At 48.5% G+C, this 27,071-nt stretch overlaps 2 protein-coding genes and 1 pseudogene across 2 annotated transcripts; 2 read left to right on the forward strand and 1 right to left on the reverse strand.

Moving 5' to 3' along the window:
- The first annotated feature begins 14,317 nt into the window (after positions 1–14,317).
- On the forward strand, positions 14,318–16,495 carry LOC123450207 (zinc finger MYM-type protein 1-like). The gene is made up of 5 exons (XM_045127575.1): positions 14,318–14,403; positions 14,734–15,217; positions 15,305–16,007; positions 16,099–16,359; positions 16,451–16,495. The coding sequence occupies exons 2-5, from the start codon at positions 15,063–15,065 to the stop codon at positions 16,493–16,495; spliced, it is 1,164 nt and encodes a 387-aa protein (XP_044983510.1). The 5' UTR covers positions 14,318–14,403; positions 14,734–15,062.
- A 3,592-nt stretch (positions 16,496–20,087) lies between these two features.
- On the reverse strand, positions 20,088–22,857 carry LOC123450208 (annotated as a pseudogene).
- An 826-nt stretch (positions 22,858–23,683) lies between these two features.
- On the forward strand, positions 23,684–26,836 carry LOC123447544 (monoacylglycerol lipase-like). The gene is made up of 7 exons (XM_045124151.1): positions 23,684–24,483; positions 24,593–24,631; positions 24,728–24,798; positions 25,393–25,457; positions 25,543–25,632; positions 25,716–25,808; positions 25,909–26,836. Exons 1-7 carry the CDS (start codon positions 24,098–24,100, stop codon positions 26,308–26,310), a joined length of 1,146 nt encoding a protein of 381 aa, XP_044980086.1. The 5' UTR covers positions 23,684–24,097; the 3' UTR covers positions 26,311–26,836.
- Positions 26,837–27,071: the final 235 nt, after the last annotated feature.

A 27,071-nucleotide genomic window follows, 5' to 3' on the forward strand; every position in this document is an offset into this window, starting at 1 on the left:
CAATCTGTAATATGGTGCTCCTAGTTCAGCTTCATGGAAAGATTTTGCTATCCCAAGGATAATAACTGTAGGAGCACCATAATTAACTTCGGTCTGCCTAGTTCAGCTTCACAGAAAGATAATATCCCAAGGATCAAAATCTGTATGTTCAGAATCACATTCAGGTCACTCTTACTCCTTTACTCCTCTACTGAATTTACCACTTTTACTCCTTTATTCCTCTACTCCATCATCATGTTCAGAATCCCACTAGCATAATCTGAACTAAGCATGTCTTACTGGAAATATGCGAGGAAGAAGCAAGAAAAACAAAGCTGGAGTACTCACAGTGCCGTCGTCCGGGAGGAGCTTCGGTGTTGTCCCCGTGTGCTGGTCATCTTATCGTCCCAGCGGTGTTCCGGCTGCTCCTCGCCGCCGCACGGATCCAGCAACTCACCTCCTCCCAGCGGTGCTCCGGCTGCTCCTCGCCGCCGCACGGATCCAGCAACTCACCTCCTCCCAGCGGTGCTCCGGCTGCTCCTCGCCGCCGCACGGATCCAGCAACTCACCTCCTCCCAGCGGTGCTCCGGCTGCTCCTCGCAGCCGCACGGATCCAGCAACTCACCTCCTCCCAGCGGTGCTCCGGCTGCTCCTCGCCGCCGCACGGATCCAGCAACTCACCTCCCCCCAGCTCCTCCTCCTGTAGCTCCTCCCGCAGTAAAAATCAAATCTTGGGACGACGAAGAGGGAGTGACGAGTGACGACGAGAGCAAAAGAGGGCAGCGTGGGTGTGGTTAAGGGAGAGGCAACATGGATGCGGTTATTGGAGAGGCAGCGATGCCGCGAGAGGAAGAGGACATCGGCAACGAGATGCAGATGCCGTGGCGACGCAGGCGGCGAGATGCCGCGGCGATGCAGGCGGCGAGATGCGAGTGGACCGTGAGCATGTAGAGGGAGGGGGCGGGGAGAGGGAGAGGGAGGCGACGGCCGACGGGGCCGACGACAGGCACGAGGAGAGGCAGAGAGGGAGACAGAGCGGTGGGGAGAACTGGAGTGGATGGAGAGAGTGAGCGGGGGCAGTTTTGGAAAACAGAAAAATTGCGTAACGTGCCAGAATTTGTACTAAGAAACCTTAGACAACTTATAATTCGGAACGGAGGGAGTAGTTTTTAAAACAGTGAAACAATTTTGTGGTAGATTTTGAAAAATTTAAAAATATGATACTAGTTTATTACAATGATGACCTATAATAAGGTAGCTTTTTGCTATATACCGATTCCCGGCTGACTTCCGAGATACGCAACCGACTTCAAGCGTAGTTATGTCCATTCAAACCCGACCAGCCTTGAGCTCCATATATAAAATAATAACGAGACCACCTCGCCAGACCAGTTCGCGCGCGACGGCGGCCTCGCCGGCCGGCCGACGGGTCCAGTCCAACGGAAGACCGGCCATCTCGTCACCTGATCCAGCCGGCTCTGTCCGTCAGCTGGCGGCGCGACGGAACCGATCCGTTGGCCGCCGCCAATTAGTACCCCGTACCCGTGGCGTGCGACTCGCGTATGCCCACAGCCTACCTCGGTTTCTTCCCGAGACTTGGAAGCGCAACGCTGCCTCGTAAAGTCCTGATCCTACAAAGCGTGCCGCCTTGATCGGACCGACCTCCCGACGATCGATCCATCCATCAGCAGGCCTCTGACATGACGAGCCGCGGCCGCCGCCGGCGGCGGGGCAGACTCGCTACCGTCCAAGCTCGCTCCCCGATTTTCGCCGCGGCGGCGCTAGACGGCTACTACTCTACTCCGGTGGGACTGGGTTTTATCCGCTCCTTGTCTAGGCTAGGGCTAGGACTAGAACTGCAAGTACAGCCGGGTCGCCGCGGCCACCAAGACGGACCGTTGGAAGGAACGTGCGACCACGCACGTCACAAACGAACTGATGATGCGATTGTATTCCACCTATGTCGACCGCATGGATATTTCTGCGCAGCTACTTTTCTCCCAGTCGATCACTGCGACCACATGCATCTTTCGGATATTTGTTTCCTTTGATCTGGACGCAAGTCTTCACCCCTAGCCTGCCAGATCTCACTCGGAGGATATTTGTGTGCAGCTGGTTGAATATACACTGATATCTTCTTGTCAAAGTGTCCATGATCACTAGCACCATGTTTTAGATATTCTAGCTCTCTACTGATAATACGATCGACGATTCCCAGCGCTATGTTAATAGGCAGCAAGCAGGGCATTTACATTTTTAGTTAATACGAGTAGTCAGCAAGCAGTGCATTTACATTTTTAATTAATCAGGAGCTTCGTCGGCAGCAACAACCAGCGAGATATCGCAACAGTTGATGGCTAATCAAACAGTTGTGCTTTTGGAGGCCATCTTCCAGATTTGAGACGTTTGCCTCCCTGATTGAAACGAAGAGACTGGAGAGAGACAGCGACAGTGCAGGTGCTTATAGCTATTAGAATTACCGAGCTTAGTTAGTTAAAGTCGAGGTTTCTTGGCATAAACCGAGGAATCATGAGGAGTGGATATACTATCATCAATGAGAAAGAGGCGGAGGAAAACAAGCAGTACAAATATGGATTCACCACATGGGTTGACTCGCCCCGTTTGGAATCGGGAGACAGGATCTTCCTCCGATGAAAGAGCATACCAAAGTGGAGCTGGGTAAAAAAAAAACAATGTAGGCTTTTATTTTATTTTAAAAAGAGGTTAAACCTCCGGCCTCTACATGAATCCATGCATACTTCCATCTTTACTAATTATTCAACATAGGTCTAACAAAAACATACATCAAATCATTCGAAGTCATCACTCACACCTACAAAAAACTCGATAATGTGGAGTGCTCTCACTCCTCATATTTAAAACCGGAGCCGTTACCGATCCATCCACATAACGTATCGGAACCCACAGCCGGTGCAGCAGACTAAAGCGTACACCACATGCACACGTTTTAGACGCTGCCATCATCATCGAACCGTTGACCCATCTTCAGGAGAGAGATCTGTATCATTCTTGTCAGTCCATCCATCCGTCGACGCCACCACGGCGTCCAACGACGCCACCGCCCCGCGCTGGTTAGTCCAGACGCGAAGATTCTAGAAGATCTGTCGTGCGTAGCACCTGCCGACCAAGCATGACACATCGTAGCACATGTCGGCCAGACATGACTTGACATCTCCACCGAAAGCTCCGTGCAAGATGAAGCCGCTCGACCTCCTGCCTCTGTCTTCCAGCTCTGCTCCACAGACGATGCTCCCAAGAAAGAAAACGACACCGCAGTACCGCCATCGTCCGATTTGGAAGACCAGATCCTAAGGTTTCCCCCGGAGCGGCACGAGTGGGTCGACAATAGTTACACGATGATGCCTTCATCAAGGTAACGACACAGAACGCCACCATCGTCTCGGTTTTCACCGGCAACTATGTCTTCCCGACTCATAGCCGGAACTGTTGGGTAACGTAGCATAAATTCAAAATTTTCCTACGTATATTCAGATCTTCCTATGGAGAGACCAGCAACGAGAGAGGGGTAAGAGCATCTTCATACCTTTGAAGATCGCTAAGCGGAAGCGTTGCTAGAACGCGGTTGATGGAGTCGAACTTGCAGCGATTCCGATCTAGTGCCGAACTACGGCACCTCCGCGTTCAACACACGTGCAGCCCAGTGACGTCTCCCGCACCTTGATCCAGCAAGGAGGAGGGAGAGGTTGGGGAAGAACTCCAGCAGCACGACGGCGTGGTGTCGATGGAGAGACGAGGTCTCCCGGCAGGGCTTCGCCAAGCACCGGCAGAGAGGAGGAGGGAGAAGGGCAGGGCTGCGCCGAGAGAGAGGGAAAACCGTGTCCTCCAATGGCCAAAAGTGCCCAATATATATAGGAGGGCGGAGAGGGGGTGCCACCCCTAGGGTTCCCACCCTAGGTGGTGCGGCAGCCCCCCCCAGATGGGAGGTGCGGCGGCCAGAGGGGGGAGGAGGGGGTGGCGCACCAACTGGTGGGCCTTAGGCCCACCTGGCTTAGGGTTTGCCCCCCCCCTTTCTCTCCCGTGCGCATTGGGCTGAGTGGGGAGGCGCACCAGCCCACCTAGGGGCTGGTTCCCACCCCTACTTGGCCCACCTTATCTCCCGGGGTCGTTGCCCCCCTTCGGTGGTCCCGGTACGTTACCGGTGATGCCCGAAACACTTCCGGTAGCCGAAAATCTTTACCTCCGGACCATTCCGGAGCTCCTCGTGACGTCCGGGATCTCATCCGGGACTCCGAACAACTTTCGGTAATCTCGTATAACAATTCCCTATAACCCTAGCGTCACCGAACCTTAAGTGTGTAGACCCTACGGGTTCGGGAGACAGGCAGACATGACCGAGACACCTCTCTGGCCAATAATCATCAGCGGGGTCTGGATACCCATGGTGGCTCCTACTTGCTCCACGATGATCTCATCAGATGAACCACGATGTCAAGGATTCAATCAATCCCGTATACGATTCCCTTTGTCTGTCGATATAGAACTTGCCCGAGATTCGATCGTCGGTATACCTATACCTTGTTCAATCTCGTTAACGGTAAGTCTCTTTACTCGTTCCGTAGCACGTCATCGTGTGACTAACTCCTTAGTCACATTGAGCTCATGATGATGTTCTACCGAGTGGGCCCAGAGATACCTCTCCGTCACACGGAGTGACAAATCCCGATCTCGATTCGTACCAACCCAACAGACACTTTCGGAGCTACCTGTAGTGCACCTTTATAGTCACCCAGTTACGTTGTGACGTTTGATACACCCAAAGCACTCCTACGGTATCCGGGAGTTGCACAATCTCACGGTCGAAGGAAAAGATACTTGACATTAGAAAAGCTTTAGCATACGAACAATACGATCTAGTGCTATGCTTAGGATTGGGTCTTGTCCATCACATCATTCTCCCAATGATGTGATCCCGTTATCAATGACATCTAATGCCCATGATCAGGAAACCATGATCATCTATTGACTAACGAGCTAGCCAACTAGAGGCTTGCTAGGGACACATTGTGATCTATTTATTCACACATGTATTACTGTTTCATGTTAATACAATTATAGCATGAACAATAGACGATTATCATGAACGAGGAAATATGATAATAACCATTTCATTATTGCCTCTAGGGCATATTTCCAACAGTCTCCCACTTGCACTAGAGTCAATAATCTAGTTACATTGTGATGTATCGAACGCCCATAGCATTATGGTGTTGATCATGTTTTGCTCGTGGAAGAGGTTTAGTCAACGGGTCTGCAATATTCAGATCCGTGTGTACTTTACAAATATCTATCACTCCACTCTGGACATGGTCCTGTATGGAGTTGTAGCGGCGTTTGATGTGCTTCGTCTTCCGGTGAAACCTATGCTCCTTGGCTATGGCAATGGCTGCAGTGTTATCACAGAAGAGTGTCATTGGACCCGACGCGCTTGGAACCACTCCAAGGTCGGTGATGAGCTCCTTCATCCAAATTCCTTCATGAGCCGCTTCTGAAGCAGCTATGTACTCCGCTTCACATGTAGATGCTGCCACGACTTCTTGCTTGCTGCTGCACCAGCTCACTGCCCCACCACTCAACACATATACGTATCCGGTCTGTGACTTAGAGTCATCCGGATCTGTGTCGAAGCTAGAGTCGACGTAACCCTTTACGACGAGCTCTTCGTCACCTCCATAAACGAGAAACATTTCCTTAGTCCTCTTCAGGTACTTAAGGATATTCTTGACCGTTGTCCAGTGTTCCATGCATGGATTACTTTGGTACCTCCCTACCAAACTTATGGCAAGGTTTATATCTGGTCTGGTACACAACATGGCATACATTAGAGAGCCCACGGCTGAAGCGTAGGGGACAGAACTCATCTTCTCTCTATCTGCTGTCGTGGTCGGCGACTGAGTCTTACTCAATCTCATACCTTGCAAAACTGGCAAGAACCCTTTCTTTGAGTTTTCCATATTGAAATTCTTCAATATCTTGTCAAGGTATGTACTTTGCGAAAGACCTATGAGGCGTCTTGATCTCTCTATAGATCTTGATGCCTAATATGTATGCAGCTTCTCCAAGGTCCTTCATTGAAAAACTTTTGTTCAAATAGGCCTTTATGCTCTCCAATATCTCTATATTATTCCCCATCAATAATATGTCATCCACATACAGTATGAGGAAAGCTACAGAGCTCCCACTCACTTTCTTGTACAGACAAGCTTCTCCGTAAACCTATATGAACCCAAACGCTTTAATCACCTCATTAAAGCGAATGTTCCATCTCCGAGATGCTTGCACCAGCTCATAGATGGAGCGCTGGAGCTTGCACACTTTGTTAGCACCCTTAGGGTCGACAAAACCTTCTGGTTGCATCATATACAACTCTTCCTTAAGGTTCCCGTTAAGGAACGCTGTTTTGGCGTCCATTTGCCAAATTTCATAATCATAAAAGGCGGCAATTGCTAACATGATTCGGACTGATTTCAGCTTCGCTACGGGAGAGAAAGTCTCTTCGTAGTCAACTCCTTGAATTTGTCGAAAACCCTTTGCGACAAGTAGAGCTTTGTAAACGGTTACATTACCGTTTGCATCAGTCTTCTTCTTGAAGATCCATTTATTTTCTATGGCTCGCCGGTCATCCGGCAAGTCCACCAAAGTCCATACTTTGTTCTCATACATGGGTCCTATCTCGGATTTCATAACCTCAAGCCATTTGTTGGAATCCGGGCCCGCCATTGCTTCTTCATAGTTCGAAGGTTCACCGTTGTCTAACAACATGATTTCCATCACAGGGTTGCCGTACCACTCTAGTGCGGAGCGTGCCCTTGTGGACCTTCGCGGTTCAGTAGTAACTTTATCTGAAGCTTCATGATCATCATCATTAACTTCCTCTTCAGTCGGTGTAGGCGCCACATGAACAACTTCCCGCGCTGCGCTACTATCCTGTTCGAGAGGGGGTGTAATTACCTCATCAAGTTCTACCTTCCTCCCACTTACTTCTTTCGAGAGAAACTCTTTCTCTAGAAAGGATCCGTTCTTGGCAACAAAGGTTTTACCTTCGGATCTAAGATAGAAGGTATACCATAGTTTCCTTAGGGTATCCTATGAATACGCATTTCTCCGCTTTGGGTTCGAGCTTTTCTGCTTGAAGTTTCTTCACATAAGCATCGCAGCCCCAAACTTTAAGAAACGACAACTTAGGTTTCTTGCCAAACCATAGTTCATATGGTGTCGTCTCAACGGATTTAGACGGTGCCCTATTTAAAGTGAATGCTGCAGTTTCTAATGCGTATCCCCAAAATGACAGCGGTAAGTCGGTAAGAGACATCATATATCGTACCATATCTAATAAAGTGCGATTACGACGTTCAGACACTCCATTGCATTGTGGTGTGCCAGGTGGCGTCAGTTGTGAAACGATTCCACACTTCCTTAGGTGTGTGCCAAACTCGTGACTCAAATATTCTCCTCCACGATCAAATCGTAGACATTTAATTTTTCTGTCACGTTGATTCTCAACTTCACTCTGAAACTCCTTGAACCTTTCAAACGTCTCAGATTTGTGCTTCATCAAGTAGATACACCCATACCTACTCAAATCATCGGTGAGAGTGAGAACATAACGATAACCACCGCGAGCTTCAACGTTCATTGGACCACACACATCAGTATGTATTATTTCCAATAAGTCGGTTGCTCTCTCCATTATTCCTGAGAATGGAGTCTTAGTCATCTTGCCCATGAGGCATGGTTCGCATGTGTCAAATGATTCAAAGTCAAGAGACTCTAATAGTCCATCAGTATGGAGCTTCTTCATGCGCTTAACGCCGATATGACCAAGGCGGCAGTGCCACAAGTATGTGGGACTATCATTATCAACTTTACATCTTTTGGTAGTCACACTATGAATATGTGTAACATCACGATCGAGATTCATCAAGAATAAACCATTCACCAGCAGAGCATGACCATAAAACATATCACTCATATAAATAGAACAACCATTATTCTCTGACTTAAATGAGTAGCCGTCTCGCATTAAGCAAGACCCTGATACAATGTTCATGCTTAAAGCTGGTACTAAATAACAATTATTAAGGTTTAAAACTAATCTCGATGGTAGATGTAGAGGTAGCGTGCCGACGGCGATCACATCGACCTTTGAACCATTCCCGACGCGCATCGTCACCTCGTCCTTGGCCAGTCTTCGCTTATTCCGCAGTTCCTGCTTTGAGTTGCAAATGTGAGCAACAGCACCGGTATCAAATACCCAGGAGCTACTATGAGCGCTGGTAAGGTACACATCAATAACATGTATATCACATATACCTTTAACGTTGCCGGCCTTCTTGTCCGCTAAGTATTTGGGGCAGTTCCGCTTCCAGTGACCCTTTCCCTTGCAATAGAAGCACTCAGTCTCAGGCTTGGGTCCGTTCTTTTTCTTCTTCCCGGCATGTGGCTTACCGGGCGTGGCAACAACTTTGCCGTCTTTCTTGAAGTTCTTCTTACCCTTGCCTTTCTTGAAACTAGTGGTCTTGTTGACCATCAACACTTGATGCTCTTTCTTGATTTCTACTTCTGCAGACTTGAGCATCGAGTACAACTCGGGAATGGTCTTCTCCATCCCTTGCATGTTGTAGTTAAGCACAAAGCCTTTGTAGCTTGGTGGGAGAGACTGGAGGATTCTGTCAATTATAGCATCATCCAGAAGTTCGACTCCAAGTGAAGTCAGACGACCGTGTAACCCAGACATTTTGAGTATGTTCTCACTGACAGAACTGTTCTCCTCCATCTTACAGCTAAAGAACTTGTCGGAGACTTCATATCTCTCGACACGGGCATGAGCTTGAAAAACTAGCTTCAGCTCCTGGAACATCTCATATGCTCCGTGTTGCTCAAAACGCCTTTGGAGCCCCGTTTCTAAACTGTATAACATGCCACACCTAACCAGAGAGTAGTCATCACTCCGCGTTTGCCAGACGTTCAGAATGTCCTGGGCTGCTGCGGGAGCGGGAGGGTCACCTAGCGGTGCATCAAGGACATAAGCCTTTTTAGCTGCTTCAAGGATGAGCTTCAAGTTGCGAACCCAGTCCGCATAGTTGCTACCATCACCTTTCAGCTTATTTTTCTCTAGGAATGCGTTGAAATTGAGGCTGACGTTGGCCATCTACAATATTTATAAAGACAAAACTTTTTAGACTAAGTTCATGACAATTAAGTTCATTTAATCAAATTAAGTATGAACTCCCACTTAAATCGACATCCCTCTAGTCATCTAAGTGATACATGATCCATGTTAACTAACTCGTGTTCGATCATCACGTGAGACGGACTAGTCACCATGGTCAGCAACTTCATGCTGATCGTATTCAACCATACGACTCATGTTCGACCTTTCGGTCTCTTGTATTCGAGGTCATGTCTGTACATGCTAAACTCGTCGAGTCAACCTAGGTGTTTCGCGTGTGTAAATCTGGCTTACACCCGTTGTATGCGAACGTTAGAATCTATCACACCCGATCATCACGTGGTGCTTCGAGACAACGAACCTACGCAACGGTGCACATTTAGGGGAATACGTTCTCGAAATTTTGAGAGGGATCATCTTATTATGCTACCGTCGTTCTAAGCAATAAGATGAAAAACATGATAAACATCACAATGCAATCATATAGTGACATGATATGGCCATTATCATCTTTGCTCTTTCGATCTCCATCTTCAGGCATCGCATGATCATCATCGTCACCGGCGTGACACCATGATCTCCATCATTGTGTCTCCGTGAAGTCGTCACGCCAACTACTACTATCACTACTACTATAGCTAACCGTTAGCAATGAAGTAAAAGTAGTAAGCACATGGCGTTGCATCTCATACAATAAATTAAGACAACTCCTATGGCTCCTGCCGGTTGTCATACTCATCGACATGCAAGTCGTGAAACCTATTACAATAACATGATCATCTCATACATCATACATGCAACATCACAACTTGGGCCATATCACATCACATGTCAAACCCTGCAAAAACAAGTTAGACGTCCTCTAATTGTTGTTGCAAGTTTTACGTGGCTGATTTGGGTTTCTAGCAAGAACGCCTTCTTACCTACGTGACAGCTACAACGATGATATGCCAAAGCTATTTATCCTTCATAAGGACCCTTTTCATCAAATCCAATCCGACTAGAGTAGGAGAGACAGACACCCGCTAGCCACCTTTATGCACGGTGTGCATGTCTGTCGGTGGAACCAGTCTCACGTAAGCGTACGTGTAAAGTCGGCCCGGGCCGCTTCATCCCACAATACCGCCGGAAAAGAATAAGACTACTAGAGGCAAGCAAATTGACAAATCATCGCCCATAACTTTTGTGTTCTACTCGTGCATAGAATCTTTGCATAGAAAACCTGGCTCGGATGCCGCTGTGGGTAACGTAGCATAAACTCAAAATTTTCCTACGTATATTCAGATCTTCCTATGGAGAGACCAGCAACGAGAGAGGGGTAAGAGCATCTTCATACCTTTGAAGATCGCTAAGCGGAAGCGTTGCTAGAACGCGGTTGATGGAGTCGAACTCGCAGCGATTCCGATCTAGTGCCGAACTACGGCACCTCCGCGTTCAACACACGTGCAGCCCGGTGACGTCTCCCGCACCTTGATCCAGCAAGGAGGAGGGAGAGGTTGGGGAAGAACTCCAGCAGCACGACGGCGTGGTGTCGATGAAGAGACGAGGTCTCCCGGCAGGGCTTCGCCAAGCACCGGCAGAGAGGAGGAGGGAGAAGGGCAGGGCTGCGCCGAGAGAGAGGGAAAACCGTGTCCTCCAATGGCCAAAAGTGCCCAATATATATAGGGGGAGGGGAGAGGGGGTGCCACCCCTAGGGTCCCACCCTAGGTGGTGCGGCAGCCCCCCCAGATGGGAGGTGCGGCAGCCAGAGGGGGGAGGAGGGGGTGGCGCACCAACTGGTGGGCCTTAGGCCCACCTGGCTTAGGGTTTGCCCCCCTTTTCTCTCCCCTGCGCATTGGGCTGAGTGGGGAGGCGCACCAGCCCACCTAGGGGCTGGTTCCCACCCCTAATTGGCCCACCTTATCTCCCGGGGTCGTTGCCCCCCTTCGGTGGTCCCCCGGGGCCACCTCCGGTGGTCCCGGTGGTCCCGGTACGTTACCGGTGATGCCCGAAACACTTCCGGTATCCGAAACCATCCGTCCTATATATCAATCTTTACCTCCAGACCATTTCGGAGCTCCTCGTGACGTCCGGGATCTCATCTGGGACTCCGAACAACTTTCGGTAATCTCGTATAACAATTCCTTATAACCCTAGCGTCACCGAACCTTAAGTGTGTAGACCCTACGGGTTCGGGAGACAGGCAGACATGACCGAGACACCTCTCTGGCCAATAATCATCAGCGGGGTCTGGATACCCATGGTGGCTCCTACTTGCTCCACGATGATCTCATCAGATGAACCACGATGTCAAGGATTCAATCAATCCCGTATACGATTCCCTTTGTCTGTCGGTATAGAACTTGCCCGAGATTCGATCGTCGGTATACCTATACCTTGTTCAATATCGTTAACGGTAAGTCTCTTTACTCGTTCCGTAGCACGTCATCGTGTGACTAACTCCTTAGTCACATTGAGCTCATGATGATGTTCTACCGAGTGGGCCCAGAGATACCTCTCCGTCACACGGAGTGACAAATCCCGATCTCGATTCGTACCAACCCAACAGACACTTTCGGAGCTACCTGTAGTGCACCTTTATAGTCACCCAGTTACGTTGTGACGTTTGATACACCCAAAGCACTCCTACGGTATCCGGGAGTTGCACAATCTCACGGTCGAAGGAAAAGATACTTGACATTAGAAAAGCTTTAGCATACGAACAATACGATCTAGTGCTATGCTTAGGATTGGGTCTTGTCCATCACATCATTCTCCCAATGATGTGATCCCGTTATCAATGACATCTAATGCCCATGATCAGGAAACCATGATCATCTATTGACTAACGAGCTAGCCAACTAGAGGCTTGCTAGGGACACATTGTGATCTATTTATTCACACATGTATTACTGTTTCATGTTAATACAATTATAGCATGAACAATAGACGATTATCATGAACGAGGAAATATGATAATAACCATTTCATTATTGCCTCTAGGGCATATTTCCAACAGGAACTAGATGAGGGATCTCGAGATCCGACCATCCAGCCCCAGACCGGCCACCTTCGACGGAGGAGATGACCACCACCGCGGGCCGCACGCTTCAGCCAGAGAGGACATTAGCAGGGAGGGCGGACCGCCACCCCATCCCAACTCGTCGAGCGAGCTGCCAGATCTGCAACCCGTCAGCCGAACCACCAGCCGGCACCACCACGACACCAAGCAGGAGTAACGCAGCAAAGGCCCCCCTCCAGGACGTGCAGCAGGGAGCCGATCCTCCCTCCATCCCAGCACCACCGTCCACGCCGGACGCAACGTTAGAGGGTCCAGATTGGGTTCCCACGGGCGCCACAACCATGACCGCTCGACTGCAGCGGCGCGCCAACCGCCACGACCAGAACCTGCGCCACACGCTGGAGACCTCCTCCACCGCGAGCCAGGACGCCGCCCCAAAGCCAAGCGTCGGTCAGTCGCCGACCACACGCCATATACCCATCCCATGAGCGAGCGACAGCCAGAGAGCGCCCCGCCGCCGCCGGCTACGCGCAGGCTTTCCTGCCGGAGGCCACCAACGACGGCGAGGGGGAGAGGCTCCCGTGTCGCCCCGGGGAGGGAGCGGCGCGGGGGCCAGATGCCTATGAAAACGTAATGTCCATACAAGAGGACTTAAAAGGAGGTAGCGAATGAGAACAACCACCGCATATGCTCGTCGTCAAAGACATAAAAAAATTGACAAAACATGAACCCGTCTATCTCTCGTCCAAATCTTTTTACTTATGCATTTTACTCTGCGACAGCCTCCGCGCTTCAAGTTATATATATCTTACCATCATCACGTGGTTGTTTATGTCGTTCAACATAAATCATCGGCGCACACGAGTGAAGCCCGGTGTGTTTCGATCTTATGCTTCGTAAATCAATTGCTAATCTTATTCCGTACTAGTATAGTACCCGTGCGTTGCCACGAGCTAACAAAACATGTGCACAAAAAAATGTCCTGTGACATGACTCATAGACTATTCACATGTGATGTTATCTCATAATAATAAAGCAGTAGATACTATTCATAAATGATGTTATCTCATAATACTAAAGCAGTAGATACTATTCACATATGATGTTATCTCATAATACTAAAGCAGTAGATACATGCATCTCATCGTCATCCTCTTTCATCCGTCTTCTCGACACAACACTCTACTTCCTTCCACGATCCTTTATCCTCCATGTTATCTTTCCCATCCTCCACCTTGCACAATAGTGTTAAGTGTCTTGTCCAACATAGGATGATCATCCCTAATAAAGATAATGACAAGGGCAACCAATAGTGTTAAGTGTCTTGTCCTTGCGTGCACAGGCGGAGCTCCTGGTAGGGCGAGGTGTGGCGCTCGCCCCACCTTGATTTACAGGAATTTTTTTATATAGGTATACGGTATACACGCACGCACAAAACAGCCCCTGTCACGCCCACGCGGCCACGCGCCCACGCCCCGTCTCCACTGCCCGTCAGCCCCGTCTCCCTTCCACCAGTTCCACCTCGTTCTTTCCTCGCTTCGTGATTCCCGAACCCTAGCCGCCGCCAGCCCGCCACCAGCAGCGCGTTCCCATCTTCCCGAGTCCCGACGGCCAGCAACACGCAGCGGCCTCGGCCGTTAAGTAGCAGGGCGCACCGGCGCAGGGCCGTACCTCGCGCTCGCAGCCTGCAGGCAGCGGCGGCACGGGGGCCGGCGGCACCGCGGCGGCACGGGAGGCCGACGGCTAACAGGGCCGGCGCGGCGGCACTGGGGCCGGCGGCACCGCGGCGGCACGGGAGGCCGGCGGCTAACAGGGCCGGCGCGGCGGCACGGGGGCGGCGGTCAGCAGCCAGATCGCCGGCAAGATGGACAGGAAGAGAAAGAGGGCCTCAAAGACGAACGGGAGAGGTATATTTCTGAATTTTAGTGTCAGTTTCAGTCTTTCAGAGAATGTATTAGCAATTTCTGATGATTTTAGAGACATTTTCTATGATGGATTGCAGGTTTGGCAAGATATTTTGAGGTTGTTGGTAGTGGCAGTAGCTCCAATCCAAATCCAAGTACCCACGAAAGTCGGAATGCTACAACCAGTCTTGAGGCTACGGCACATTCTGTTAATCAAAATCAAGCACATGTTGAACGAGTTACAGATCCAGTGGAAGGAGATAATGCAAATTTCACAGTGGAGGAGAATGTTGATTCAGGACTTGAAGGTATAACCGTTTTTTGTGTAGATGACATACAAGGTGATCCTGGACTTCGCATTCCAATAGATAGATTTAGCCTCAATATTAGAGATGATGTTAGATTTGCTTACCTAGAGATGGGTCCAACTCAACCAATTGATCACAATTTTCCACCAAATAAAGATGAAAGGTGCTTTCGGCCAGCATGGTATAAGGACTTTGATTGGTTGGAATATAGTGTAGAAAAGGAAAAGGCTTACTGCTTTGATTGTTTTCTCTTTAAGCATGATCGAATGGATGATAAATTTGGTTATGAGGTTTTCTCCAAATCAGGGTATGACAATTGGAAAAATGCAGTTGCAGCATTCCGTAAACATGTTGGTGGGCCATCTAGCATCCACAATATTTCAAGGACAACATGTGATGATTTCAAAACTCAAAAGGCAAGTTTGAAAAGTAAAGTAACAACTTACACCAAAGGTTCACTCGAGAAATATGAAACTCGTGTGGACACATCTTTGGGCATTGTAAGTTATCTTGCATTACAAGGTGAACCATTTCGTGGACATAATGAATCCACTACTTCTTTGAACAAGGGAAATTTTTTAGAGTTACTTGATTGGGTCAAAGAAAGGAATCCGGAAGTGAAGGTTGCATTTGATGAGCTATGTCCTAAAAATGCCAAAATGACTTCTGGAATCATTCAAAAAGCACTTGCTAAGCATTGTGCAATGGCGATCACCAAAGCAATCAAAGAAGAGATGGATGGTTGCCTTTTCTCTGTTCTTATTGATGAGTGTCGTGATATTTCGGTGAAAGAACAAATGGCCGTGGTTGTGAGGTTCGTGTTGAAGTATGTTAAGTACTTTTGAGTTTGTTCTATCTAGAATAGTATAGTGAGCCAACTAATTGTATGATTTTCGTGCAGGTTTTTGAGCAAAAAAGGTGAGACCATGGAGAGGTTTTTGGGCATTAAGCATGTCCCAGACACAACATCAGCATCTTTGAAGAAGGCATTATTGGAGGTTTTTTCTAAACATGGTCTGCTTGTTGCAAGACTAAGAGGGCAAGGGTATGATGGTGCATCTAATATGAGAGGAGAATTTAATGGCCTTCAAAAGTTAATTCGTGATGAGAACCCACATGCTTTCTATATTCACTGCTTTGCTCACCAACTTCAGTTGATAGTAGTTGCAGTTTCGAGATGTTGCAAGGGTGTTGAGGATTTTTTCGACTATGTGACCATGATTGTCAATCTCAGCAGTTCGTCTTGTAGGAGGAAGGATATGTTACTTGATAAGCAAAAGGAAGTTCTTTTGGCTAAGATTGAGGGAGGTGAGGTGCCCACGGGAAGAGGAAAAAATCAAGAAACATCTTTAGTTAGACCGGGAGATACAAGATGGGGCTCTCATTACAGAACTTTATCTCGCATTGAATCAATGTGGGATGCGGTGATAGAAGTTTTGGGCATTGTTGAGGATGATGTGCGTGTTCCATGTAGGGCAGGAGGTTTGGTTCATCAAATGGAGACTTTTAACTTTGTGTTCATCCTAAAGATGATGTTAAAACTCCTTCGTATGACAAATGATTTATCTCTTCTATTGCAAAAGAAGGATCAAAATGTTGTTCAGGTATGTGATGGTTATGTTGTAAGCATGATATATGTTGTTCGTGTAAATCGACTTGCATCTAACCTTGTGAATTATAATTGCGTCATTCCAGGCAATGTCATTGGTTATGGACGTGAGAACACGTTTGATCAATTGGAGAAATGATGGTTGGGAGCCACTATTGGAAGATGTTAAAGCATTTTGCATCAAAAATGACATTCCAATACCAAATATGGATGACATGTTTACAAAATGGGGGAAATCAAGAAAAGGTGGAAGAAACAATGTCATCGCTGATCATTTCTTCCGTGTGGACACCTTCTATGTTGCTATAGACTCCATCACTACAGAGTTTGATCATCGTTTCAATGAGGTATCTTCAGAGCTGCTCCAAAACTTCTCTTGTCTTGACCCAAGAAACTCATTTTCTAGATTCAATGTGGTTAAGCTTGCACAACTCACAGAGATTTATCATGCGGATTTCTCTAATTATGAACGTGAACACATAGAAGATAACCTTGAGCTATTCATTATTCATATGAGAAGGGTCGAAGACTTTAGAGCTTGTCATGATATTGCAAGCCTAGCTAAAAAGATGGTTGAACTTGAAAGGCATATCATGTTCCCTACGGTTTATCGCCTCATTGAGTTGGCACTGCTACTACCGGTGGCCACGGCAACGGTTGAAAGGGCATTTTCAGCAATGAAAATCATTAAGACCGAGTTGCGCAACAAGATGTCCGGTTGCTGGCTTAATGACTTGATGGTGTGTTACATTGAACGTGGGATATTCAAAAGTCTAGATCTTGGTAAAATCAAGGAAAGTTTTCAAAAGGATGGTAGGGCATTGCCATTGCCTGGGTCCTCTAGGCGCCATTAAAGCTTCACTATTAAGCGGTATGTTTTAGATTGTTATTCTATTTAGACAAACATGTTTACATTTTCTTTACCGCTTATTCTGTTTAGGATCATTTAAAATATTAATGTACATTGTGTGTTAGCAGCTCTATGTGTTACTGTGTGTTATATACGTTGGTTTCACATCTAATTTTTTTGGGCTTGGAGTTCGCCCCACCTTATTTTTTTTTCGTCCTCCGCCACTGCTTGCGTGGATGTGTTTAGTTCGTCTAGTGCTTGACGCACATAGCGTAGATGCGTGCGTCTATGTGTACCAGATATATCAGAATCTGCTTTGTAAGAGGACTACCTCACAATCTTGTATCGTCCGACCATGTATTTTTTCGACTGTTGCTTTACCTATAAAGCAGGGCGAAAGGCTATTTTGGGATATGAAAATTTACATCGATATTTAATACTATGCAATCAAATTTTAAGATATTGTTTTGTAGCTTCTATCAAGATTTTCGCAAGGGCACATTCCACACACCGAAATGTGATGATACTTGAATTATACATTACAATATTCAAAATGCTGCTCTAGTCACCAAGTTGTGCGACTGCACGGGCTTTTCAAAATAATGGCTTGTATCATGCTATAGGTACGACCGTACGATCAAGGATAAAAAAATACATTATATTTGAACCGGAAAAGCTATATGCTTTCACTCTCTGCCGAACCCTCTAGCAATGATCTTGTCTCATTCTGATGGAATGATTCAACGGTCAGTGTTATACAGTCCATCACAAACTTCAAGCAAAGGACCATGCTCCCTACAACTCAAGATTTTAGCATTTTTGACTTCTTGAGCAACCAACCAACCAACATTAACATCTGCCTTTCAAAGTACAGCTGAACAATATCAAAGAAATAGATTGTAAGACACATATGTATGCAACCTAGTAAACATGCCCGTGCGTTGCCACTGGGAATGCACACAATTTCTATTAATCATTGTTGGCTGATTTGAGAAATTGTCTTTGGATAGTCAAGACCAAATTTAGTAATAATTGAGTCTAACATTGAAGGTAAGTTTATGAGTAAATTCAGGTTCAGATATTTCATCAAGCATCCGAAAGAAATCCAGCAAATATGAATCAGTTGTCTTCAAATAAACTTATATGATCACTATTTTACTAATGCTAGATGTATTACTGTTCACGCTGGGCCTAACTTCCAATACCTATCTTTCAAACATTGAATATTGAGCTATCTTCCACAATTTGTACCTACATGGGGTTAACTTGATAAGAAAACAACTAAACATATTTATATTTCTAAAATGCTGCAAGAAGGATGCACATTCAGTATAATTTGAAAGGAAATTGTTTGTGTGTTACAACGAGAACATATAACACCTTATGTGTGACATATATCTTTAAGATCCTCATGCGCAGAAAAGAAGAGTCAAAAACATGATTCACTGGTACCATATGACTTCTAGACAGTAACAAACGAAGGAGAATACTTCTTTATCCATTCATTATTTGAAATATTGAAGAGGCTAACCAAATGCAACATTGATATAGAAAAAGGGCTGACCAAAAATGCAACGTACAAAAATAAATGAATCCAAAACATTTCTCAGATACAAAATACTACGCTTGTTATATTTACGAGAATTACTCGATTCCAAAAATATGGAACACCAAATCACAAAAAGAAGAGTAGAGTGTATCGTAGCAATTGGTGTATTCTGTCAACTCGTAAATATATTTTGCTATCTTTCAGCTCATCGAATTCCAATACAAATGCTTGGAAATAGTTGTAAGCCTCCAGATCAAACTGGAACTCCTCTCCATCCTCTAGTGCATCTACACCTGGTTCGTACCTAGCAAAAAAGTCCACCATTTAAGTATAACTTGAATCAGTATGGCTATGAAATCCAGATGAATTTGTCCGTACACGATCAAAATGTGATATAATTATAGGATGACAACAATAATAAATGTAGTACAGGTCAACCAAAATGCAAAATTCAATAGAAGACTGCAAGTTTCAAAAACCTGGAAAGAGATTATATAGTACTGTACAATATTTTAGAATCTTGTCCACACCACATGCCAAAACAAATTTGTATAGAACTGAAGAAAATTAGGACGTTCTGCAGGTATGCTAGTACTAATATGCTAAAACACACACCACGTACCAATATGCTAGTGCTAATCGAAAATCAAAGAGGATCGAAGCCCGCCGAAGCTGAGGCACCAGGATTCTCCTTCACGCCACCAGCCCGCCGGAGCAAATCCACAGTCCTGCTGATGAAGATCAACAGGAGAAAGGCTTGGGCCTAGGAGCCTTGCAAGAAGGGAAACACATGATCTTACAACAATTTAACGTACAATAGAACCTGTTTGAGATCATTTGGAGAAGAATTTCACATGATTATCCGTATGGCAGTTCCCCAAGCATACAACATACACCAGGTGTTATTTCAATCAGCTCTACAACTTCAACAAAATTCAGAGCAGAAAACATATTTCAGGCAGTTGTCAAGGATGTTCATCTCAATGGTGGTGGCATCAAGCAACAGATATCACAGGCATTTAGACACAACACAAGGAACGTAACAATTCATAAAATCATAAGGTTCCAGTTATGTAAAAACGCATAGAACTTGGACGGAAACAAAATTTATTTATCCCAGGATGATTGCAAAGGTTATAACACTCGACCACACGCCTGCAAAAATCGGGGATCTGGAGAGAAAAAACAACCACACAAGGTTGTCATGGCAAGGGCCCTTTGATATGTTGCACCTCGCCAAGGCCAGATCCCCAGGGACAACAGGCAACCCCTACAGATGCTGCAGAAAAGCAACCATCCACCGACGACGACACACACGCACAACACACACACACACACTACATATCATGAAGAGACTGAAACTGGAACAACAACACACTGAGACAGATCGTAGCAGACACCTAGAGGTGGATCGAAGAACCGGAGCTAAGCTTCTACGACACGCACACACCAACAAATAGAATTTGCTATGGAATTGAAACCAGAAGTACTGATGTCATGTAAACTTGCTCGTTCTTGCATATTGACAAACCACGTGAAATCGTTTAACACGGGATACAACGGCAGGAAGAATGGCATATATTATACATTATATATCCACTCTGATGAGTGAAAAGAAAGGGGACTTTAAAAAATCATTTGAAAGACTCAACAAGGGAAGATTCGCAACAACCTCTTTAGTTAATAGCTGCATAATTGCAGGCACTCACCGCAAGCATTGTGAAGACAGATCCAAGCAATGCCATCACCAAGGCTGCAATTCAAATGGAGAAGGCCATGGCATTAGAATGCATGAAGTTTTGGGGGTAAATTTAGTGAACTCCTATTATGGAAAAAAATAGAAGCAAGTGACAAGTACCAAAGTATGGAAAAGATAGAGCCACAACGACAGTTGAGAGGACAAGAACTGTCCTAACACACATTCCTGCAACGTAATTTTGCATCTTTTTAGGCAAAGCCTCCTCTATCGACAAGGCAACCAGTGTCATCGTCAAGGCATATTGGTGTATGGATTCACAATCTGAAACCAAAGGGATCAAATGTGGGAATGAGCACTTGTATGCTTATTTTGATAGAAGTGGAATAACTATCTGTGGGTTTGGTTAATCATACCATCATCCAAATGGCGATCTTGGAGGGAACATACTGTTGTGGCATGCTCAGTGTGAATTGCGACATCGCGGACTCGCCGAACATCAGAAACCCTGTGGCCGCGACCCCAGAGTACACAATTGTGACCACTATAAAGCTGAAACGGTGGAGAATAGCACATGTTAGCATGTAGCAAAACAAATAACTGCAGAAGCAGAGCATAGTATGGTACTGTAGCGTTTCATTTGTCAAGTTCAGAACCTTACCAGAACAGGAGGACAAAAGGGAACTGCGAGCACTCCTTCATTGATGAGCATATATTTGCGAAAACCAAGTGCCCTGAGAAGCAGTATCCATACAAACCAAGTGCCACTGGAAGGTGGGTCAGGTTCAGCGCACTACCAGAAGGGTGGAACCCAACTCCATCGCCAATACCAACCCAAAACAGGCACACAATGACTGTTAGGGTTGCAACCACGCCTCCATCTGCGAAATTTCAGAAGAAGAAGGGTCATGAAGGATACATCACACGTTCAAAGATTAGGAGGGGGAGGCAATATCCAAGTATTAACTACTGTTGGTAGCAATCTAACGTTGCTATGGATGATTAGAATCAGGGAGAATCGGGAGAATAAGTGGCGATGCTAGTATTGACATCGTTGCAAAAAATTGTTTATGAACAATACAAAATTTATTCTAAAGATTCAAATTAGTAGTACTCACCAGAAAGATAGGAGAGGAGACTGAGATTTCTGAGCCAGACTGATGGGAGAATTGCCAAAGCCATTGATATCGCGAACAGGTTATGAGAGTTCAAGTAGATGCCGGTAAAAGCTAAATGCGCAGAAGGAAACACTGAAGACAAGCTGTCTCCTAGCAGTGTGATGTACTCCACGCAGCATGCCTGTAAATAAGTGGCATGTTACATCAGATATGCAAAAAACTAAGCGTTTTCCAAACACAGTAGTACCAGTATTCAGAGACAGAACACTTACATAAAGTTCTAGATAAAGGACAACCTGCAAAAGAAACATGAGCAGCAATATGAGTGATGTGAATTTTGCTAAATCTGTACAATTAGGTGGACAATAGGTAAATACACATACCGATACAAATACTCGACCCGGGATACCGAAAGCGGCTCGTCCGATATCGGGGTATGTTTCAATGGTTGGCGAGCTGTCTATGCATCTCTTGAGAAGCAAACCGGTGTAGCATGAACATCCTCCCAACAAAGGAAGGAGGAGGTGGCTTAACCATCCCGCTTGTTTGATTCCAAAACACGTAGTGAGAATTCCAACACACAAGACATTGAGCCCTGAAGTAATGAAAAGAAACATTACAACAGAAATAATTAGAGTACTCCATGATTTGAACTATGGGAAAACAAATTGAGATGAATCGAGTGGATATATGTACCGTTGATGACATATTGTCCACTGCTACACTTGGAGGACGGCGGTGGGAGCTCAATGTAGTTGGATTTCAGGCACGACGACGTTGACCAAAAAACTCACACAAGCTAGCGATGAGCACGTGTTGTTCTTGTTCGACGCGACGTCGACACCGATATCGTACTCGCCGGAGATGAGATGGATGATGGAGATCGAGTAACCGACCCCATCGAGACGGGCGAGGCTGTCGACACCGACGAGGTCGAGGGTTGGGTCAAGGAACTCCTCGACCTCGTTGACGCGGGTGAAGCCATCGCCTATCCGTGGGCGGCGCTTGAGTAGTAGGAAGAAGGTGAGCCCCGTGGACAGCTGCGCCGACGCCCCGCCGGCCGCCATGACGGCTCGGAACAGATCAGATCGCCCATGCACGACTCGTTCGCCACGGCCGACTGCACCACCGACGCGATTGCGCCCAGCGCGCCCGGGCACGAGCTCGAGTAGAACCCCGTGGACAGTTGCGCCGACGCCCCGCCGGCCGCCATGACGGCTCGGAACAGATCAGATTGGGGCACGAAGTGACGGTTTGAGGCGCGGGGGGGGGGGGGGGGGGCTCCGCCCGAAACTTTCGACGTTGCCGCCGGCGGGGGGCGAATCCCGCGGGATCAGGCGCGGCCGATGGATCGAGGGGAGCGGCGGCGGCGGAGACCACGGCGGCGGGGGGCGGATCCCGCTGGTTTGAACCGCCGCCGATACGGGAGAGGCGAGGCAGAGAGACGGGGTGTGGGCTACGAGAGGTTCCTGCGAGACGGGAATGGCGCGGGCGCGGCGGGCGGGTGAGCAGGGAGGGCGCAGCGAGGAAGGAGGCGGTGGCCGCGGGCTCGGCGAGGCGGGGGGCGCGAGGGGGCCGGTCGACGGAGATAGATTTTTCTCGTGGGATGATTTTTCGCAGGAGAGAGACCATATCGGGAACAAGGGTGGGGAGAGGTGGGGTGGGAAACGTGGCAGTTTTTTTTATGTGGGAGGGGAAGGTCGAACGAAGGGAGGTGTCGCTGGGAGGTCGAACCATTCAGCTGGTTGAACCATCACAACGTTCGATCCTGCTTTAATAGTAGAGATTTGCTAAGCCCTGAATCGATACGCGCATGTCCATGTAAGTGCGTGTAAACCCTCATGTTACAACTTTTTTTATATCAATGGAAAGATACACGGTCTTTAGAGAAACAAGGCCGGGTCATAGAGTTGCCACGACCACGCCTAGAGCAGTGAAAGCAACAAACGCAGCACGCCTCCCCCTCCCCTCTCGCCTCGGCCTTATCTGCCGCGCCGCCCTTCCCCGGGTGCACCGGCCACCTCCCCCGTTCCAAAAGCAAAACTATAGTACACTAGTAGCAGCAGTAACTAAAAAAATAAAAAAATAAAAAGAGAAAAAGTTGGCTGGCTCGTATATGCCGCAGCTCTCCCGAACTCTCCAGATCCCTCCCTCCGTTTCTCTCCGTCCGTCCGTTGGATTCCCCCCACCACCACCACCACGATGCGATGCCCTCCAACCGATGCGACCCAAACGAAAAGATAAGGGACGGCGACCGGCGCCCCGCTGCCACCCGGGCCCCACCCACGCCGGGTTCCCTCTCCACCAATCGCCTCCTCTCTCCCCCTCACGCACGCCACACGTCCCCCCGCTTCCGCTCCCGCGCCGCCACGCGTCCGTCCGTCCGTCCGTCCGATCTCATCGCCGCGGCGGGCCGAGGTCGAGGTGGCCACTGGCGGCTATAAAGCCACGCCACCGCGCTCTCCCTCCACCCCCAAGCACAAGCACAAGCAGAAGCAGAGACCATACTCGACTTCTCCTCCTCCTCCTCTTCCGGCGCCGGCGCTTCGTTGAGCGAGAGAGCGGCGGCAACTGGCCGCACGCAGTGCGCGCGCCACGAGAGAGCATCCAGCCCAGCCGAGAGACGGCCGGCAGGATATAGCATAGCTGATAGCCAGCTCGATCGACGCCGGCGCGTCCCTTTTTGGTCCGGAATAGATTCGGCTCCTTATTTTCGTTTTTGCGGTCGGGGAGCTCCGCCCAGGGCCGCCCATTTTTAGCGCGGTGCCCGAGAGCTTTTTGTTTGGGGCAAGGCCTGCCCGGCAACGCACCCCCGCGCGCGGCCACCCCTTGCGTCCGCCCGCGCCAGCCGAGGAGGAGGGTGCCGGGGAGGATGGCCGGGAGCATGCAGGCGGCGGACGCGGCGGGGCGGATCAGCGCGCTGCTGTCGCTGCTCGCGCTGCGCCGGATCCTCGCCGTGCTCCAGCCGCTGCTCCTGCTCCTGCTCCCGCCCTTCGGACGGCGGGCGCGCCAGGTCGACCCGGCCGCCGTCGCGGACGCCTCCTCCTCCTCCGGGAAGAAGGCCAAGCCCGCCGTCGTGCTGCGGGTGCCCGCCGCGGTCTGCTCGCGCAGGCAGGCCCTGGCCCGCCGCGAGGCCGCCATGCGCCGCGCCAGGGAGGCCGGCCGGGACTACGAGCTCATCCCCACCGCCCGCGGCGAGACGCTCTTCACGCAGTCCTGGTGGCCGCACGCCTCCTCCTCCTCCTCCGTCAAGCCCAGGTAGGATAGCAAGGAATTCAACAAATCGATTGAAAATTTCTCCTTTCATTCTCCAGCCGGCCAAGAGGAGAGTATTGATCATCTTTCTGTCCTTGTGTTGGTGATGCAGGGCGCTTGTTCTTGTCATGCACGGGTTGAACGAGCACAGGTGAGAATTTGGTCCCCTTCTTCTCTGTTTCTTACCCAAAAATCACAGTAAATATGTGTGTCCGGTAGCTGATGCTTTGGTGTATCGATTCTGCAGTGGGAGGTATGATTATCTGGCGAAGCGGTTGAACGCCATGGATGTCAAGGTTTATGGCATGGACTGGACTGGTGAGTTCCTGCTTCCTTCTCCTCTCTTCTCCATTTGATTTTGGTTGTATGATGATTGTGTACGTTGGTGCTTAACATTGCTTGACGCAAAATATTGAAGGCAATTAATTTACCGAGTTGTGTGTACGTAAAAGAGACCAATGATGTTGAATTATCTTGTAAGTTTTCCCTGGACTGAATTAAGGCGATTAATTTACTTATGAATCTGAACACTTGAGGGATTGGATGAGTACTCCATACTCTGTTTTCCTGTCCCTCCAATGATTTTGTAGTGCTGTTCAAAGCGTAATTTTAAAGAAAAAGGTCGGCTAATTTTTGCCGTCGACAGTGCAATACGGTTCTTTGTTTTGTGTTGGGCAATCAAGCTGTCAACTTAAATTTGAGACCAACCATGCGGATTTTATTGACTCTGAAGACTATTTTTTGGTGACGTGCAAGGTGCAACCAATGGTTACCTTTTTTGTTTTGTTTTTTACAATAGTGTCCTTTTATATCGACAATGAGCTATACATCTTTTTATAATGAAATGAGCTACATAATTTTTCAATGATACGTATCTTTTTGTCTAACCTGGCAATTTTTGCTGTGATACAGGCCATGGTGGCAGTGATGGTCTTCATGGATACGTGCAATCTCTTGATCATGCTGTCCAAGACATGGTACGAGCAAAGAAACCGACTAGTTCTTGTTATCTGAGACTATCTGCACAAATTCTTATTCAAAGGCTTTCATTATCCAATGCAGAAAATGTATCTGAAGAAGATCTCAGCCGAGAACCCTGGCGTCCCATGCTTCTGCTTTGGGCACTCCACCGGTGGAGGCATCATCCTCAAGGTACCATTTGCTTGTTCCATCTGAACTGTGCTAGCGTGTGTGTGTGGCCTGCATGTCTCATGCTTCTCTTGATTTTGCTGTAGGCTGTGCTTGATCCGGATGTCGATGCTCTTGTCAATGGCATCATCCTCACATCGCCGGCCGTCCGCGTTCAACCCGCGCATCCAATCGTCGCGGTACGGCGCCGTTCTGTCCGTCGAAAGGAATGCAGAGCAACATCTTCTCTCGGAAACAAATTGACGACTGACAGGTCGTGTGTTTGTGTCTTGAATGCAGGCGCTGGCCCCGGTTTTCGCCCTGATCGCGCCCCGGTACCAGTTCACGGGGTCGAGCAAGAACGGGCCGGCGGTGTCGCGCGACCCGGAGGCGCTGAGGGTCAAGTACTCGGACCCGCTGGTGTTCACGGGCTCCATCCGGGTGCGCACCGGGTACGAGATCCTCCGGCTGACGGCGTACCTGCAGCAGCACCTGCGCAGGATCACGGTGCCGCTGCTGGTGCTCCACGGCGCCGACGACATGGTGACCGACCCGGAGGGGTCGCGGCGGCTGCACCGGGAGGCCTCCACCCCGGACAAGGCCATCCGGCTCTACGACGGCCTGCTGCACGACCTCCTCATCGAGCCCGAGAAGGAGGCGGTGCTGGGCGACATCGTCGACTGGCTGCGCCCCAGGATTTGATCCATCACGCGCCGGCCGGTCCGTCCGTGGGCTGAGGCAGGCGGGTCGGATCACTTCTGCCGAGCTCGTCGGGGACGGGAGAAACCTCCCCTCTCCGACGGTGATGACGCGGCCGGTCCGACCGCCTGCACCCTTAGCGAGCGAGGACGGCGAGGATGATCATCGTCGATCCTCCCTCTCGGCGGAGGAGGCTGCTGCGAGCGCGGGAAGCTGCTGCTTTAGTAATTAACTACCACTTCTTACTGGTAGTACGTGTGGTGCAGTTCGGGGGGTCGATGGCCGACAGAGATTTCTCTGCTTTCGGTGTGCCCCCGAGTTATATTTTTGGCCCATATTTTTGTCCGGTAGGGGTAAGACGTTCGTTCGTTCCGTTGGAGTCGCCCGGTGTGGTGCTCAATAATGTAATGTGTTAGACGCCTACCTTCCCTCTCGCAGGGGACGTTTTTCTGCGTCTCGATTCTCAATCAGAATCCGCGGCAGAATCGATTGATTTTTTTTTTCTTTCTTGGAAGGAATTTCCTCGCCTTGTCCCCCGTGTCAAAATGTGTATTATCATTGTGTTGCTCGCGGCTGCAGTGTTGCTGGCCTGCTGTGGAGCTTTCCGGCATTGGCGATCTTGACGCAGAGCGTTTTCACGTTTTCGCCGGCTGAACCATACCATACATGTCGCGTTCACGACGGCGAGAAGTGAGAGCTGACAACAACAGGCGCAAAAATCGGCCCGGAAATGGGTATACCGCCAAGAGTCCTGATTCTACGAT

This window comes from Hordeum vulgare, chromosome 4H, assembly GCF_904849725.1.
Source record: "Hordeum vulgare subsp. vulgare chromosome 4H, MorexV3_pseudomolecules_assembly, whole genome shotgun sequence".
NCBI lineage: Eukaryota > Viridiplantae > Streptophyta > Magnoliopsida > Poales > Poaceae > Hordeum > Hordeum vulgare.